Raw genomic sequence first — 20,045 nt, forward strand, 5'->3', positions numbered from 1 at the left:
GAAAATCTTGATCTCTCTGTATTCATAAACCACTGATTTGAATTGGTTTGTAATACAAAGTAGTTTCAAAAGAGCAAAACCACTATCTGAAATTACTTTAGGTTACAAAAGTATTTGTAGTTTTATTCATCCTTAAAGTACATCCTACTATTCGGTGTAATATTAAGTGCTAAGCTCAAACTGGAGTAATTCTTTCCTCTGTGTGGTTACCTCTCTGATTTGACACACGGTAGGTTCATCTCTTTCCATCCTTTTTCAATTTTCAGAGACGGATGCTTTAATGAATTTTGTCTTTTAAATATAATCTTAAAGTTTTCAAAATCAAATCTGTGTAATAATTTATTGAGGGAAATCCATCCTATTCCTGTCCCTTCCACCCACTTTGAAAAGTTTTCATTTAACTTCCCAGTATTTCTTTCTTACGAAAAAGGTAGCCTGTGCAACCATACAGTTCTGCACCTTGCTTTTTTCACTCACTATGTCCATATATGAGGCTCACCCTCATTCCTATTTGTGACTGCATTGCAAACCATTTTGTTTTTTATTCAGCTAATCCCCTATTAATGGGGATTTGATTATTTTCTATCTTTTTAATAATAAATAATTTCTGATATTTATTTGGCCACCTCTTTTTGATGGGTATCTGATTTTCAATTTTTTATAATAAATAATTTTGAAATAAATAATACTATGCATGAATCATGTCCTGTTACGTACAGCTCTGGAACTGGTTCCCCGTAGGGGGGCTGATGAGTCAAAGGGTAGATATGTAATTCTTCTGTATGTTGCTGAACTCCAGTTCAGAGCAGACACATCACTGCACAGCCCATCGGGACTGTGTGAAATGCCTGTTTCCACTCAGCCTGAATAACAGAGTATGCAGATGAGTTACATGTTTTAGTTCTTGCTAATCCGAGGCAGGAGATGCTGTCTTTTTGGTGGTTTATTTACATTTCAAGTTATGTTGAACAGAGCTTCACACGTCGCAGTTTTTTGTTTGTTTCGCTGAGAAGCTTGGAGAATCTGAGGTCCTCAACCAGGGACTGAACCCAGACCCTCGGCATCGGAAGCTCAGAGTCCCACCCACTGGACCACCAGGCAATTCCCCAGAACTTCTCGCTTGAAGAACCATTTGAATTGTTCTTCTGGGAACTCTCTGGGGCTTGCCGGTGCACGCTAGCGCGTGCATGTGTAAATGTGTGTGTGCACCCACAGCCATTTTTCTATTCTGTTCTTTTTATTTTTATTTCCATTTTTAGGGGCTCTTTGTTATATCAGTGACAATACTCTTTGGTTGAGGCTTAAATTGCAAACATCTTTTGCCAATTAAATATTTAACCTTTGATTTGTGTATAGTATTTTTTCATGCAAACACTCTTTGGATATACAGTCCAGTCCATAGAAGAATGTACCATGTTTCGTTTTGTTTTGTTGGGGGGTAATGGTATTATTTCGGAGAAGGCAATGGCACCCAACTCCAGTACTCTTGCCTGGAAAATCCCATGGACGGAGGAGCCTGGTGGGCTGCAGTCCATGGGGTCGCTAAGAGTCGGACCCGACTGAGCGACTTCACTTTACTTTTCACTTTTATGCATTGGAGAAGGAAATGGCAACCCACTCCAGTGTTCTTGCCTAGAGAATCCCAGGGACGGGGGAGCCTGGTGGGATGCCGTCTATGGGGTCGCACAGAGTCGGACACGACTGAAGGGACTTAGCAGCAATGGTCTTATTTATTTATCTACATACATTTAAACCTCTGAATCATTTGGACTTTACCCCCATGTACACTATCAGGATCAGATCCAATTTCCCTTAAATCGCTGCACAACTGTTATTACAATATTTATTAAGAATTCTCGATAGTTTGAGGTGCTACCATTTTATATGTAGATAAACAGATGGATGGATGGATGCAGACATAGAAAAAGGTCGGTATAGATGGATAGAGCTCTTTTTATCCCTGCTACTGTTACTGCTGCTCAATTGCGTCCGATTCTGTTGGGACCCCATGGATTGCAGTCTGCCAAGCTTCCCTGTCCATGGGGTTTTTCCCAGCAAGAACACTGGCGTGGGTTGCCATTTCCTCCTCCAGGGGATATTCCCAACCCAGAGACTGAACTGGCATCTCTTGCGTCTCCTGCATTGGCAGGCAGATTCTTTACCACCATGCCACCTGGGAAGCCCATCTTTATCCCTAACTTTTCTAAATCTATAAATGAACTTAGGCCACTTTCTAGACTTCATATTCTGTTCCATCCGTTTGTCAGCCTCTTCATGTACCGGTTCCACAGTGTTTTAATATAGAGGTGTCATCAAATTCTATAATATAAGGCTACCACCACCTCATTTCCACCCAAAGGTATGAGCATTTATTTATTTTTCATCATCTCATCTAATATTTATTTTATGTACATTTTATAGTTAATGTAAAATATTGATACAAAAACACACATATATAATTTACAAACAAAAACTTAACGTTGGGACATATTCTCTTAAAAAAAAAAAAAGTAGAATACAGAATCAAAAAAAAAAGATTGAGGATCACTGATCCAAACAGTGATTTTTGAACATCGCAGCATCCTCAGACAGCTTTTGGTGGAGGGCGGGGGAGCAGCACAACAGAGCTGAGATTCTTGGGATATATCTAATCCTGGCCTTTGCCTGATGCTGAACTATGTGATAATACCCCTGGACTAAGATGATGAGTCACCTGGATTCTGAGGAAGTTTTTTCAGTGCTACTGAGCAGACCCCACAAGAAGATGTTATGGTTACTGAACAAGAATGCCTAGGGAAACCATCTTTGGTTTAGAGATAAAGATCACTTTATCAGGCCCTGTCCTCTCATCTCTCTTCAGAAACATTTGGGACCTCTCTGGTGGTCCAGTGGCTAAGACTCTGAGCTCTCAATGCAGGGGGCCCAGGTTCGATCCCTGGTTGAGGAACTAGATCCCACAGGCCACAGTAAGAGTTCTTGTGCTGCAACGAGAAGACCCTACATGCCCCAACTATCTGGCACAAATAAATAAATAAAAACATTAACAAATAAAATAACATTAAGTGCTTGTCTCTTTGGGGACACGAACTGCTATGATACCAACTGAGTGGCAAAGGGATAGGACCATGAGGGGAAAGTCTGGAATCCCTTGCTCCAGAGAATTCTTTTAAAACTCTCTAACATCCTATGTTGTGTTTTATCTAAGGAGGTACTGTTTGATTCATGAGTTTATAATCAATGCTTATCAATTCAAGAGAAGCTTATGTGTTATTATGATACAAGGAGGCATCAGGTAATCAGCACCTGTTTAAGGCAGACCTATCCCTATACTTCCCAGTAACTCTAGGGAGGTCACAGTTAATAAGGAAGGAGAGAGTTTGAGGAGCAATAAAATTACGCATTCATTTGCCAAGTGTTGTTCAGTTGCCAAATCCTGTCCGACTCTGCGACCCCATGGACTGCAGCACTCCAGGCTTCCCTATCCTTCACCATCTCCTGGAGTTTGCACAAGTTCATGTCCATTGAGTGATGCCACCCAACCGTTTCATCTCTGGTTCCTCTGCCTTTTCTGAATGCACTCATTAAGGACTATGAATTTTACATGTCTCCTGGGATTTTCATTACTAAAAAAATTTGTAGTTTTATGAAGCTGAGGCAAATACACAAACTCCAGGTTACTTAATTTCTTTTAACCAGTTATTACTGTGTGCTAGCCACTATGCTAGGTTCCAGGGACACAAAGATGTGTTGTCTCTGCCCTCAGCAAACTCACAGTCCAGAGATGCAGGTGTAAAATGGTAAGAGTACAGCCCAACAAGTGCTGTAGAGAAGCAGCTACATGGCAAGAGCACCAGGATTATAATGAGCAGGAGACTCTGGCTCTGAAGAATGGATGGGCTGGAAAGGCTTAAAAGAAGAGGTCAGGGATTTTGGAGTTAGACCTTTAGAAGGCAATTGCGTTTGGCAACATGGAGAACATTTGGACAAGGACAACAATGGTAGCAAAGATGTGCCTTGGAAAGGAGGAACATTCAGTTCAGTTCAGTTCAGTAGCTCAGACATGTCCGACTCTTCATGACCCCATGAATTGCAGCACGCCAGGCCTCCCTGTCCATCATCAACTCCCGGAGTTCACCCAAACTCATGTCCATCCAGTCAATGATGCCTTCCAGCCATCTCATCCTCTGTCGTCCCCTTCTCCTCCTGCCCCCAATCCCTCCCAGCATCAGGGTCTTTTCCAATGAGTCAACTCTTTGCATGAGATGGTCAAAGTACTGGAGTTTCAGCTTTAGCATCAGTCCTTCCAAAGAACACCCAGGGTTGATCTCCTTTAGAATAGACTGGTTGGATCTCCTTGCAGTCCAAGGGACTCTCAAGAGTCTTCTCCAACACCACAGTTCAAAAGCATCAATTCTTTGGCACTCAGACTTCTTCACAGTCCAACTCTCACATCCATACATGACCAATGGAAAAACCATAGCCTTGACTAGACGGACCTTTGTTGGCAAAGTAATATCTCTGGTTTTGAATATGCTATCTAGGTTGGTCATAACTTTCCTTCCAAGGAGTAAGCGTCTTTTAATTTCATGGCTGCAATCACCATCTGCAGTGATTTTGGAGCCCCCCAAAATAAAGTCAGCCACTGTTTCCACTGTTTCCCCATCTAAGTCTCACAACATTGTATCTAGGTAAAATGGCACAGAGGTTCACTCCCTTACACACACTTACAGGTACAGCTGGGACACAAACACAAAAGAACCTGACTTCTTCTGGCACCAAAAGCATTATATGGGGTCAAAGTACAAAGATCCCACAACCCCAATCAGTTTACATAAAACTTTTATCATATTTTTATGGAATAGCTCACTGTGCTTAGATTATTGGATTAAATAATAGAATAATTCAGTTCAGTTCAGTTCATTTGCTCAGTCGTGTCGGACTCTTTGCAACCCCATGGACTACAGCATGCCAGGCCTCCCTGTCCATCACCAACTCCCAGAGTTTATCCAAACTCATGTCCATTGAGTCGGTAATGCCATCCAACCATCTCATCCTCTGTCGTCCCCTTCTCCTCCCACCTTCAATCTTTCCCAGCATCAGGGTCTTTACCAGTGACCAGTAATTACATTATTGGATTAAACAGATCAGTGTTTATTTACACCTGAGTCACCGTTTATTTCATGGTGTGCATTCTACTTCTGATTAAAATCCATTTCTATTTTAAAATACCTCTAGAGCGTTTTTTTTAAAACATAAACACAATTCTCTCTTTTCAAATTTAGCACTTTTCCAGTAGTTCAACATGTTCCAATTTTATTTGTGGTCATTACTTCTTTGGTCTCTTTTAAAAATAGCAGCAGCTCACACTTGTCTGTAAATCTTAGCTGGAGCTGGTGTCTCCGCCCTGTCTGGGTGTCAGCCCTTACTCTCTTCTTCTATGGCTTTTTCATTGGGTCTCCTTGGAATTCCTCTCTTTTTAGTTTTGATCACTTGTTTGGGAGTTTATTTCCCTCTGTTGTGTTATATCACTTGGTTTCACTACTTATATTTTAGTGATTTTAACTAGAAGATCGTCCCTACTGCATCTTGGCATAAGGTTTTTTTTTTTTTTTTTTTGGTTACAAAAAAGTATTTTTCTGTATTTTTTTTAAAAATTAATTTATATTGGAGTATAGTTGCTTTACAATGGTGCTATGTTAGTTTCTGCTATACAGCAAAATGAATCAGCCACACATATACATATACCCCCTCCCTTTTGGACTTCCTACCCGTTCAGGTCACCACCGACCATTGAAGAGAGTTCCCTGTGGTATACAGTAGATTCTCATCAGTTCTACTATTGAACTATTTCACAGTACAGTTTCGATAGTGTATATGTGTCAATACTAATCTTCCAATTCCTCCCACATGCTCACCAACCGGCCCTCTCTTCTCTGGCCAGCAACTGAGTGAAAGTTGCTCAGTAGTGTCTGACTCTTTCATCCCCATGGACTGTATAGTCCATGGAATTCTCCAGGCCAGAATACTGGAGTGGGTAGCCTTTCCCTTCTCCAGGGGATCTTCCCAACCCAGGCATCAAACTCAGGTCTCCCACTTTGCAGACGGATTGTTTACCAGCTGGATCACAAGGGAAGCCCAAGAATACTGGAGTGGGTAGCCTATCCCTTCTCCAGCAGATCTTCCCAAGCCAGGAATCAAACTGAGGTCTCCTGCATTGCAGGCGGATTCTTAACCAACTGAGCTATCGGGTTTTTAAAAGGTCTCTTCAATATGTTATCATGATTCCCATTTGGCGACCTAGCTTTGGGTTGTGGTTTCGTGCTATGTCACTTCAGTCATGTCCAACTCTTCGTGACCACATGGACTGTAGCCTGTCAGACTCCTCTATTCATGGGACTCTCCAGACAAGAATACTGGAGTGGGTTGCCGTGCCCTCCTCCAGGGGATTGTCTCAACCCAGGGATTGAACCTGGGTCTCCTGCACTGCAGCAGGAGAGTTCTTTACCACTGGTGCCACCTTGGAAGCCCGGGTTGTGGCTTTAGTTACTAGTAAAAATAGAATTTTGTAGGAAAGCACAGAATACTATACATAATATGATATGGTTTGTTGGAACATGCAGAACATTAAGGATAGTAAAATTTGATTTTTATTTTTAAAGAAATGCTACAAGTACGCTCATATATGCTGGAACTACATTTCCCCTCATAGTCTTTCTGGAATCACTTGCAACAAACTTATGAGTGGGCTACATAGCTGATGAGGAAGTAGAGAAAAGAGAACTCTTGCACACTATTGTTAAGAATGGACATTGGTACAGTCACTGTGAAAAACAGCATGGAGGTTCCCTAAAAAATTAAATACAAGCTATCCTGTAACCCAACAATTCCACTTCAGGGTATGTATCTGAAGAAACAAAAACACGAATTTGAAAAGATACATGTACACCAATGTTCACAGCAGCACTATTTACAACAGCCAAGATACAGAAGCAACCCACATGCCTATTAACAGATGAATGGATAAAGACGTGGAATGTGTACACACATGATGGAATACTACTCAGCCATAAAAAGAGAAGGAAATGTCATCATTTGCAACCACGGGGTGGACTTGGAGGGTATTATGATTAGTGAAATAAACAGAGAAAGACAATTACTGTAGGATATCAAATATACGCTATCTAAAAAAATAAAGCAAACTCGTTTGTATAACAAAAAACAGACAATCTCACAGGTATAGACTACAAACACCAGAGGAGAGAGGTGGTTACTAAAGGAGGGAGTGACAGAAAGGGACAGATGGAGTAGGAGATTAAGAGGTACAAAGTCCTGAGTGTAAAATAAACAAGCCACAAGGGTATATTGCACAGCACAGGGAATACAGCCAATAGGGTATAATAACTATAAATGGTGTGTAACTGCTAAAAATTGTGACTGTTGTACACCTGAAACTTATATAATATTGTACATCAACTACACCTCAACTAAAATATCAAATAAAGAAAGTGGGAATGGAATAGAAGTCAGAAGGACTGGAAAATACACTTATTTGTCATTTGACAACTTTTCTGTGATATTTGAATTCATCACATACATAAATTTTGTCAAACATGTAAGTAGGTGCATTTAACAGTGCTCTACTTTCAGCTCTGGTTATGTATATCATAAAGCAGAGAGCGAGTTTTTACAGTGTGAGGAAAGCTAAAACTGAAGACAGCCAAGGACTATTTTGACAAGATGTAAGCCAGCAAGCTGGAAACACTTTGCATAAAGGAGAGAGACCAGCTAGGCTTCTTCACTCTGTATAAATACAAAGACAAATTGGTCCCAAACCGTCCCTGTAAGATATTTTAAAAACTAAAACAAAACAGATTTTCCAAAGAAACAAAATCCTGATGCCAAAGACACATGAGAGTCAGAGAAAGAAGACTGTTCAGTTAAGGACTAAAACTCATGTCTATTATACTCATGAGGATTCTTGCTCAGGACGTTTTTGAGTCCAGACAGTGGACAGCTAAGAGAGTAGCTATTTCTTTAATCATGGAATCGTTCAAGAGCACTTTATTTACTCCCGTATAGTCCACTCTTGCATGTTTCCCCACTTCCAGTTTCTTGAAGGAAATATTTGACATTTTTCTCCACAAAGTTTCTTTCCCATTGGGCTATTAATAATGTTAACAAAAGCAGAAGGAGAACCTCTGAAGATTTAGAGAAAGCAGCTGGACAGGCATAAATGACCCCTGTTTACTTAAAGTGAAGTGTTTACCTCTATTCAGCAGTTTTAGGGAATTTCCAGGAGTTAAAGTATGCTTTAAATCAGGACTCTTCAAATTCTATCCCTTAGAACATTATAGAGTCTGCAGGAGCTGTTCAATACTGTTTCCTAAAAATGTTATTTAAATCATTCTTTTTTAATTGACACATGGTTGACTTATAATGTTGTGTTAGTTTCAGGTATATAACAAAGTGAACGTATCTACATCTATTCTTTTTCAGATTCTTTTCCATATACAAGATACTGAATATAGTTCCCTGTGTTATATGGTGGGTCCTTGTTTATTTTATATATAGTAGTGTGTATCTATTAATTCCAAACTCCTAATTTATCCCTCCCCATCCTTCCCTTTTAGTAACAGTAAGTTTGTTTTCTATGTCTGTGAGTCTATTTCTGTTTTGTAAATTTAGGATTCCACATACAACTGATATTATATGATATTTATCTTTCTCTATCTGACTTCATTTAGTATAATAATCCCTAGGTCCATTCATGTTGCTGCAAATGTCATTATTTCATTCTTTTTACGGATCAGTAATATTTCATTGTATGTATGTACCATCTCATCTTTGTCCGTTTGTCTGTCAATGGACGTTCTGGTTGCTTCCATGTCTTGGCCCTTGTAAACAATGCTGCAGTGAACAAACGGACTTTTCAAATTAGAGTTTCTTTTCAAATTAGAGTTTGTCTTTTCCTGATCTATGCCCAATAGTGGGATTGCTGGTAGTTCTATATTTTTTTAAGGAACCTCCGTCCTGTTCTCCACAGTGACTCCACCAAATTATATTCCCACCAGCAATGGAGGAGGGTTCCACTTCAGGGAGTAGCTCTTGACCTACTTCATAGGTTCAGGATACTGTTTTGCTTCTCTGCTCATAAAACATAGGAAAATTCAAACTGCAGAACATTTCCGATCTACTTACCGGTTTGAAGATTCTGAGTAGGGTTTTGTGGTTCGGTCAGCAGTCATTCATTTGAACACACACATCCTCCCTCTCTCTCTCTCCATCTCTCTCTCTCTCTCTGTCTCCCTCTCTGTCTCTCATGCACATACTCACACTCTTAGTAATACAGAAAGCCACTCTTCTTCCCATCACATCTAATCAAATCACCCTTCTAAGGGTGGTAACTTGGGGAAACTCTAAAAATACTTAAAAAAAATCCTATTGGGAGACAAACTCAGGCAGTGGAAAAGAGAACAACATTGAAAGAAGAGACATATTACTGGTAACCCAAGGAGCTATGTTTTATGTTTATACATTAGAAACTGAACATAAAGTTGGAAACACCTGCAATATACATGATTTTTTTTAAATCCCTTAAAAACCAAAGAGCAGTTTTCTTCAAATCCCTGATTCAATTGAATAAACTACATTTCAAATAATCAAACCATTTTCTGTGGGTACCTGTACATAGTTGATGATATATGATTGTGTTTGTATATATTTCAGTAAATGATGTAAAAGACATACTTAGGGCCTTTGCCGATGGCTCAGTGATGAATTCACCTGCCAAGGCAGGAGACATGGGTTCGATCCCTCATCAGAGATGATGCCGTATGTGGCAGGGCAACTAAGTCTCTGTGCCACAAGTACTGACGCTGTGCTCTAGAGCCAGGAGGCACAACTACAGAAGCCCACTCACCCTAGAGCCCGTGCTCCGCAACAAGAAAACTCTCATAGCCATGGCAATGAGAAGTTTTACGCACCGCAACTCGAGAAAAGTCCAAGCAGCAACAAAGACTCAGCACAACCAATTATATAAATAAATACTTTTTTTAAAAAGACATACTTAGCAAGTAATTGTCGACCACTCCAACTGCATCCAACTGTCTCCCCACTTCAACTCCCCACCTACCCTATTCTGCCCGTTCTTCACCCTCCACCCACTGTGTTCTCTTTCTGAAATGCAAATCAGACTGACATTCAGTGTTCAAAAGCCTTCGCTGGCTTCTCCTTGCTATAAATTCAAATCCTAAATATGTGCGTCCACCTCCACCTGCTGCCTCGCACCTCGCTGCTGTGCACACTCTGTCCCTACAGAACTTCTTTTATTCTTTCACCCTCTTTCTTCTCACTCTGCCCCAAGGACAGCTGTGCATTCCATTGGCTCTATTGGTCTCTTCCATCTTCTTTACCCAGTATGCCCCTTCATAGATATAGAGATGAATGTGTGTATGTTTTGTAATAAAACTTTAAAAAGTATTCCATTTTTTTTACATTTTAAAGTTTTTATCTAGCTATTTTATTCTATTTTTCAGCCATGATGTGCAGCTTGGGGCATCTTAATTCCCTGACCAAGGATCAAAGCTTTGCCCCCTGCAATGACAGCACAGAGTCTTAACCACTGAACCACCAGGGAAGTCCTTAAAATAAATTCTTAAAATAATGAAAGTAAATGAAACTTACTGGTTCATTCAAAGCTGTTTAAACTAGTACAATGCTTATGAAACAGCGTAGTTTTTGTCTATGACTCTCAAAAATGTCAGAAATCCATTATGAGGGATAATACGAATGCTTAACTTCAGTTCAGTTGCTCAGTCATGTCCGACTCTTTGCAACCCCATGAACCACAGCATGCCAAGCCTCTCTGTCCAACACCAACTCCCAGAGTTCACCCAAACCCATGTCCATCAAGTCAGTGATGCCATCCAACCATCTCATCCTCTGTTGTCCCCTTCTCCTCTTGCCCTCAATCCCTCCCAGCATCAGGGGCTTTTCAAATGAGTCAGCTCTTCACATCAGGTGGCCAAAGGATTGGAGTTCAGCTTCAACATCAGTTCTTCCAATGAACATCCAGGACTGATCTCCTTTAGGATGGACTGGTTGGATCTCCTTGCACTCCAAGGGACTCTCAAGAGTCTTCTCCAACACCACAGTTCAAAAGCATCAATTCTTCTGCACTCAGCTTTCTTCACAGTCCAACTCTCACATCCATACATGACCAATGGAAAAACCATAGCCTTGACTAGACAGATCTTTGTGGACAAAGTAATGTCTCTGCTTTTTAATTTGCTGTCTAGGTTGGTCATAAATTTCCTTCCAAGGAGTAAGCAGCCAGATTCATGGCTGCAATCACCATCTGCAGTGATTTTGGAGCCCAGAAAAATAAAGTCAGCCACTGTTTCCACTGTTTCCCCATCTATTTGCCACGAAGTGATGGGACTGGATGCCATGATCTTCGTTTTCTAAATGTTGAGCTTTAAGCCAACTTTTTCACTCTCCTCTTTCACTTTCATCAAGAGGCTCTTTCTGCCATAAGGGTGGTGTCATCTGCATATCTGAGGCTATTGATAGATTTCTCCCAGCAATCTTGATTCCAGCTTGTGCTTCCTCCAGCCCAGCGTTTCTCATGATGTACTCTGCATATAAGTTAAATAAGCAGGGTGACAATATACAACCTTGATGTACTCCTTTTCCTCTTTGGAACCAGTCTGTTGTTCCATGTCCAGTTCTAACTGTTGCTTCCTGACCTGCATACAGGTTTCTCAAGAGGCAGGTCAGGTGGTCTGCTTAACTTAATGGCTCCCCAAATTTAACAATAATAACAGTACCTGTTTTTTAAATGCATTACACGGGTGGACACGTTTCTTTCTCCCTCATCCTCTATGAGGTTATTGGTACTGTTATTGGAATTATCACTATTACAGCTGACGCATAAAAGTCAAATCAACTTGTACAAGGTCAAAGAGCTAGTAAATGAACAGAGTTCAGCATTAGAGTACACACTGTTTACCAGTACACTATGCCGTCTGAAATACAACCCCAAAAATGCAAATATATAAGCAGCAATATAATTTAAAGGGGATTTCCTGATAGCTCAGTTGGTAAAGAATCTGCCTGCAATGCAGGAGACCCCAGTTCAATTTCTAGGTTGGGAAGATTCCCTGGAGAAGGGATAGACTACCCATTCCAGTATTCTTGGAGTTCCCTTGTGGCTAAGCTGGTGAAGAATCTGTCTGCAATGTAGGATGCCTGGGTTAGATCCCTGGGTTGGGAAGATCCCCTGGAGAGGGGAAAGGGTACCCACTCCAGTATTCTGCCCTGGAGAATTCCATGAACTGTATAGTCCATGGGGTTGCAAAGAGTCGCAAAGAGTACATGCTCTTTACCAGTACACTATGCCATCTGAAATACAACCCCCAAAATGGAAATATATAAGCAGCAATATAATTGAAAAGGAAGACTTATGGTTGCTCCATAGGTTCTAGAATGTTCTTGGCCACAGCACTGATTTCACAATCCTGATTTTGGTTGGTGTGGTAGACAGAATAATGGTCCCCCAAAAGGCGTCCACAGCCTAACTCCAGGAACCTATAAATATGTTACTTTACATGGTAAATAGGAAATAAGGTTGTAGATGGAATTAAAGTCACTAACTAGCTGCCCTTGAGATGAGTAGATTATTCTAGATTTCCCAGGAGGGCCTGATGCAATTTTAAGGGTCCTTTTAAGTGGAAGGGGCTTCCCAGGTGGCACAGTGGTAACGAAACTGCCTGCCAATGCGGGAGATGCAAGAGACTTGGGTTCGATCCCTGGGTTGGGAAGATCCTCTGGAGTAGGAAATGGCAACCTGTTTCAGCATTCTTGCCTGGAAAAGTCCATGGACAGAGGAGCCTGGTGGGCTACAGTCCAGGAGGCCACAAACTTAGTGACTGAGAATGCACACACATAAATGGAAGAAGGAGGAAGAAGACAGAGAACCAGAGATATGGCAGCCTGGCATTGCTGGTTTGCATCTGGAGGAATGGGGCCGTGGCTTGCCTCTAGAAGCTAGAAAAGACACAGAAACAGGTTCTCTCTAGAAACTCTCGAAGGAACACTGCCTCTCCGTACCTTGATTTTAGCCCAGGGAGACTTATTTCATACTTCTGACCTCTAGAACTTTAAGATAAAAGGTTTATGTTGTATTAAATGTATGATAATTTATTACTGTGGCAATAAGAGAGTTCTGACCTCAGTAACAACTTCCAAGAAAGTAGTGCCCAGTTTTAAGTTTTCTCTTTTTGCCAGAGAAAGCACTTCACCCAAATTCTGATTCCTCTTTTCCACCCACCCCCTCATCTTCTTCAAAACATCAGTCTGGCAATACAGGTACTCTGGAGTATTGGCTCAGCGGTGCTGTCACTACATTGCTATGAGATGTAAAGAAATGTTATTTTAAACAATGGCTTTTACAGATTTCTACTGGTGTGACTTAAACACAGCATCTCTTGCCTCTGTGGTCTAATACATCTTTTCTACCAAAGAGACCCACTGGAGGAAGCTGGTGTGATAGAAACCATGGGCAGAGCAAATGTATGTACATTCATATGGGCTCCTCCCCTTGAGCTGTTCCTGAAAGGGAAAGTGAAGGTCACTCAGTTGTGTGCGACTCTTTGCCACCCCGTGGACCTCTCCAGGCTATAATACTGGAGTGGGTACCCTTCCCCTTCTCCAGGGGATCTTCCCGACCCAGGGATCAAACCCAGGTCTCCCGTACTGCAGGCGGATTCTTTACCAGCTGAGCCACAAGGGAACCCCAAGAATCCTGGAGTGGGTAGCTTATCCCTTCTCCAGTGGATCTTCTGGACCGAGGAACTGAACTGGGGTCTCCTGCATTGCAGGCGGATTCTTTACCAACTGAGCTATGAGGGAAGCCCTGGGGAGGGATAAATGAGTGTCCTCCGCCATAGGGAACTCAATGTTCTCTTTATGCTGACATTTTTGCTTTTGACTTCTCCCTTTCTAATGTCATGTTTGTTACAGTACTGAAATGGTTATCAGGTCTACCAGCAAGCCCAATATGGCCTTTGCATTCATCTTGACTATGCCAAGATGGAACAAGTTCTCCTCGGCAAACTGATTATGATGTTTTGTTCTTAGCAATGTTGACAGAGGGCAGAATTTTCCTGGCACTGGTTTCCTGGAGTGCTGTTTTGGGTCAGTTCCATCATAAAAACAGAATCTTATAATTTTGCAGAAGATACAAACCTCTCTCTCCCTCCACTGTCCTTATCAGTTGGTAAGATACTAGAGACTCAGACCAAGTTGCCTGGCTTGGGTTCCAGTCTAGATCTGGGGACCAGCTGCTACTAGCTGTGTAGAGTCAAGAACAGCACACTGCTCTCATTCAAATTCAACTCCTTGTCTTAAATGTCACCTCAGAGAACTCTGACATCTCACCTCCTTGGAATAAATTAGAGCTTAATGATTTATAATGCAATCATTAATTCTATCCATATATTTCTTCCACTTACTCCACATCCCTTCCCATTTAATTGATGTATATTTATACATACCATTAACCAAGCACTTTGCTCAGCACTGGACATATAGTGGTGATCAAACATCAAGACATGTCTTCCCTCATGGAGCTTTCATTTTAGTGGGAAAGAAAAATATAATTCAACTAAACGTGCAAATAAATGTCCATTTATCAACAGGTATGCTGAAATCAGAATTTAAATAACAGCAATGACAACAAAAAGCAATTCTCCTGACTACCAAAAAAGAAACAAAGAATATTGACAGATAGATGTAAAATGAAAGAATGGGAATGAGCATGATATTATACAGAATAGGATTGAGATAAAAGAGTGGCACAGTCATATATGGGATGAATATTAAGAAATTGAATATATAAATACAGCATAAGGAATCTACTATCTTTTCTTGAATGAAGGGGCAAAAAAGGGCCAAGTACTTGAAAAAATGAAAGGAGTGATGGCCAGTTATCTATGGAACAAATTCTCTGATATTCTCAGAACAAATCTCAGTTCCGCCTCTTTCCAGCCTAAGTAAGTGAGCTTAGACAAGTAACTTAGCTTTTCTGAGCCTTAGGGACCCTTTCTATAAGTTGAAGATATGTTCTATCTCACGCATTTGTTGAGAACTTAAAAAGAGAGAATATACAAGGAAGTCCTAGGAACAGTGTGATACTGTTCCTTCAGTACAGATTTAGCCTTCCGTACAGTTTTGGGGGCCTTCCCTGGTGGCTCAGGGGTAAAGAAGCCGCCTGCCAATTCAGGAGTCATGGGTTCTATCCCTGGGTCAAGAAGATCCCCTGGAGAAGGAAATGGCAATCAGCTCCAGTATCCTTGCCTGGGAAATCCCATGGACAGAGGAGCCTGGTGGACCACAGTCCACGGGGTGGAAAAGAGTTGGACAAAACTTATCAACTGAACAGCAACAATATTTTTTGACTCTGGACATGAAACCTGAGTGGATAAATCACAAATAGAATAGTGGAGTGAAACTTAGTCTCAAAGAACAAAAAAGTAGTGACTGAACAACAACAATAGCTTTTGAATCTGGATGTGACACCTGAGTCAATAAATCACAAATAGGATAGTGGAGTGAAACTTAGTCTCAACGAGCATTCTTATTTTTTTCAACACCCTAAAAGCAATGAACGTACACAGTGCCAGACCTCGGTGTCTAATGTTTTCTCCAATCCAGGAACCAGGGATCCCTGGAGCAATGGCTAATTCTGGAACTGAAGCAGAAAATATACAGGTGGTACTAGAGCATTCCGTGGTACTAGAAAGTAAGAAAGTGCTAAAAACAAACAAAAACACATACATACACAGTGATGAGGGGATGTCAAAGGGATATAGGAACCAATTTAAAGAACTCTCAATGGCCAAAGTTGGACAGTTTAGATTGTAAAAAAATAAATAAATAAAATACTACTGGACTATACCAGGTTCGATGCATGAGACAGGGTGTTCAGGGCTGGTGCACTGGGATGACTCAGAGGGATGGGATGGGGAGACAGGTGGGAGGGGGGTTCAGGATGGGGAATACATGTATATCCATGGCTGATTCATGACCATGTATGGCAAAACCACTACAATATTGTAAAGTAATTAGCCTCCAATTAAAATAAATAAATTAAAAAAAATTACTGGACTATAATCCAAAGTGCAAAATAAATATTGATAAGCCTATACTGATGTAAAAATGAATGGATGAATGAATGGAGGAAGGGGGAGAGACACATCTCTCAAGCAGAATTCCAAATAATTTATGGAGCTACTCTACTCTCAAGGAGGTAGAATATAACTCTTCTTCCTTAGGTGTGGGGTGCACATAATGACTTCCTTACAAAAAATACAGTAAGGAAGTGGGGGGAGGGGAAGTTAACCGATATCATGTATTACATCAGCCAGGTGATAAAGGGTAACTCCAACAGTGATAAGTCATGTTCACAGGATGTACTCTTGATATGATGTGATGCAAATCATATTTTATCTTGGATATCTTCCTCCCACAACCCATAAATCCAGTTTAGTCATAAGAAAAGTATCAGAGAAACACCAGTTGAGGGACATCCTACAGAATATTTCGCCAATACTCCTAAACATGTTAAGGTAACAAAAAAACACAAGGGAAGTCTGAGAAACTGCCACAGCTAAGAGGAGCCTAAGAACAGGACCACTAACTGTACTGTGGTGTCCTCAATGGGCTCCTGTGACAGAAAGGGACACTAGGGAAGAATGAAGAAAGTCTGAATAAAGTGTAGACTTCGGTTCGTAATAACGTATTAATACTGATTCTGTAACTGTGTGACTGATTCTGTAACACTAATCTAAAATATTAATAACGGGGAAGTGGGTGCCATATCTAGGGGAATTCCCTATACCACCTTTGCAATTTTTCTTTAAGTCTAAACTATTGTTAAAATTTTAAAACAAAAGAAAACATTCTTGCAATACCAGGCCTTTGACATCCCAGGAATAATACAAAAAAGATCCCTGCACACTTTCAGATTAATCCCCATAGGAGTCAGGATTAGACAGGCCAATGTGTTAGCTTTACTCAAAGCTTGTAAAAGAGCTTATTTTGCTTATTCATCTAAGCCTGTGTTTGCCTCTGGGTTATTTCTTGACTCCAATTTCAAATTTAGGGTGTACTGTTTCTATTTTGATTACTGTATAGGAATACCAGAGTAAAACCATTTTCTCTGTTTTTAATTACTGATCATTCTAAAGTCAATCCTTTGACTTGAAATTTAAGATTGTCAGTGAAATATATAATTATCCTAGTGGTTTTGTTACAATTCCTCCAGCCTGTCTCTTTGTTGCTTTTTGGCATTAGTGATTTTTCTCTCTGTGTGCTCAACATGACACCAATTGATATTTCAAAATCGCATAATGGTTTTATTGTGAAGCCTTGACTTTCTGATTTGATTTTCTATATATAAGTCAGGCACGTCCCTTCACTGAGACAACTTGCACCTTCTTCCCCAATAAGGGACAAAAACTCACAACAGGTTGAGCTGAGCAACTCAGGCAATGAGGGTGTGAGATTAAAGTCATTATATTATGTTATTAAACACTCATCCTGCAGGTTATTTTAAGTATTCTATTACCAGAACTTGAATAGCAACAATAATAATCCATCCCATTAAAAATAAATAAAAGGACACGAAAAAGAAAAGCCAAAAAAGGAAAAACCAAAGAAAACGGAAAACTTCGTTGCCTAAGTGCTTAAGATCTATTGCAATTTCCTCCATTTTTCTAAAAAGTTAACGGGAGGAAAACAAAATAATAGGAGATATTAACAGGATTTTAAATCTTATGAGCCCAGGATCCATAACAATCCTGTTTAGAACCATCCTGTGAAATTGGCTTTGGGACGTCCCCCAGCCACTCGATCATCCAGCTTCTCTAACTTTCTAACAACCATCCCGTTGAAAGTCCCCTGAGGACACAACAGCTGACCGGGGCGCTCAGACCAGACTTCTCTAACCGAATGTAGATGTGCAGGTGGAGAGGATAAAAGTAATTCTAGTTCAGCAGCCAGGAATTTCCCCCCACCCCGCGCCCCCAAAGTGCACTGCATATTACCGCCAAAAATGGGACCTTCAGACGCCAAGAAAACTCTAACACTGCCCCCAGCTTTGGTACTTAGAGTGTGGCCGGCCCCTGCCTCCGAGTGATGATGCCATCTTGGGATCTTAGCATCTCCTAAGGAGTTAGTGAGTTCTGCATTCTGGTCACGTCCCTGTGTCTAAAAACTTAACCCAACTTTTCCAGAATATGAGAACCTGCTGGTGTGGACCCTTAATTTTTTCTAACTAGTTCAAATCAGATATTATTTAGAATAAACCGAAAACCTCCGAACTCCCCCCTACCCCCGCCCCAACAGGCATCCAAAATTGTGGGCTCCCTGGGTATGAAATCAGATGCCCGGGGGAGGACCTTTCCGTTCGAGGTCCCGGGGACAGTCCTCCGCCAGGACCAGGTCTAGGGGCTGAAGACTGGGGGAAGCTGGTCTCAGCAGGACTGGGTGGGAGGGTAGAGGTACCCCAGCAACTTACAGTCCAGGGCGACCACCAGGTAGCGCAGCAGGAGAAGCAGGAGGTGGTGGCGGCTCCTCCTTGCCATCTTCGTGGGGGTCGGGAGCTGGCGCCTCCTCGGAAGCTGAGGGTCCCGGCGGCGGGAGCGCGGGAGGCCGGCCGCGGGGTGGTGGTGGCGGTCACCGGACTCCTCAGGGCGGGAGGGGAGAGCGGCGCGCAGCGGAGCGGAGGGGCGGACTCTGATGGGATGTCAGTTTCCCCCTTCCAGGGGCGCCCGCTCCGCGCGCAGCCCAGAGGCGGGTCTGGTGTAGCCCGGGGCCTGCGGGGGTCTGGGCAGTTCTATTTTGGAGGGGGCGTGGGGGGAGGCAGGGAGGCGGAGGCAGCCGGACGAGATGCCGGCTGGCTCCTAATGAGGGGGCCGGAGGAGGCAGGCGAGGAGCGGAAGGGAAGCCCTGGCGGGGCGTCCCCCGCCCCCGTGCCACCGGGATTGATCGGCTTTGTGTCGGGTCCCGGCGCGGGGCTGCCAGCTGTCCCCGGGGCGCGCAGCCCGGGCGCGGGAGGCGCTGGCCGCGGGCGCGGGGGTGGGGCGCGGCGGAGGTTGCGGGGGGAGGTGCTCCGCCCGCCGCGCTCAGACTCCTCGCTCACCCTCCTTGGCACCAAACTTCTTTGGAGGGGGTGCGGTTTCAGCCTAGGGGTGGGGATTTGGGGGAAATTTCTGGCCAACCCTCGAAGCTGAGCGGGGAGGTGCTCTGGCTATATGGGGTTCGCCGGCTCCGCCTTGGAGGCGAAGGCGGGGGCGATGCGGGGAGGGGAGGGGCGGGGGGGGGGCGAAAAAAAAAATCAATCAAGAAGAGCTGGCAGGCAGGACTGAGATTTTAGTAATCGTCTTGGCCGCGTCTCAGTGGAAGCTTTGTGCTTCTTGGAGGCTGAGGGTGTGTTTTGTGTTCTTTGCCTTTGCCGTGTCAGAGTTAGAAGTTCATCTAACGGTGTGAAATATTTATCATGTTTCTTTGCAGTTATATAACTGCCGCCTGTGGAGTTTTCCACATGTTAAAACTCTACAGCTGCCCTTTGTCAGGTTTATTTTTGGTCTACAGTGCTTTTTAAAAGGGAAACCCATTATGCATGCTCCGTTGCGTGTTTTTAAATTGACCTGCACTTGTAGTGTTCAGGGTACAAGGGCTAAACAGGCAATTTTTCTATTTCCTCTCAGGGACCAGAAATGTCCGATGCGTTCAACAATATTGACAGGTCAGTATTCCCAAGAGAAGAAATTGTTACACGTGTGGGTTTTTGTTTTTGTCTTTGTTTTAACGTAGAATAACGAATCAAGTTCTGTATAGAAGACAGTTGATTTAGTGGTGTGCACACGAAGAATCGAGTTAGCTCAGGGACAAAGGCAACCAGAGTTGAGATATGCAGAGCTGTGAGGAATGAGGCGTCTCTGCTGTTTCCTCGGTGACGGTGATGGAAGCTTAATGCCCAT

General features: G+C 42.4%; 1 protein-coding gene across 1 annotated transcript in view; it reads right to left on the reverse strand.

The window, feature by feature from the left end:
* The window catches only part of JAM2 (junctional adhesion molecule 2), an 85,224-nt gene extending 66,026 nt beyond the window's left edge, over positions 1 to 19,198 (reverse strand). Inside the window, exon 1 of the mRNA XM_019960883.2 lies at positions 18,581 to 19,198. Coding sequence (XP_019816442.1) covers positions 18,581 to 18,647 — 67 coding nt within the window. The 5' untranslated portion in view covers positions 18,648 to 19,198. The remainder of the gene's footprint in view (positions 1 to 18,580) is intronic.
* Between the last annotated feature and the right edge of the window lie 847 nt (positions 19,199 to 20,045).

Source organism: Bos indicus, chromosome 1 (assembly GCF_029378745.1).
Source record: "Bos indicus isolate NIAB-ARS_2022 breed Sahiwal x Tharparkar chromosome 1, NIAB-ARS_B.indTharparkar_mat_pri_1.0, whole genome shotgun sequence".
Classification (NCBI taxonomy): Eukaryota; Metazoa; Chordata; class Mammalia; order Artiodactyla; family Bovidae; genus Bos; species Bos indicus.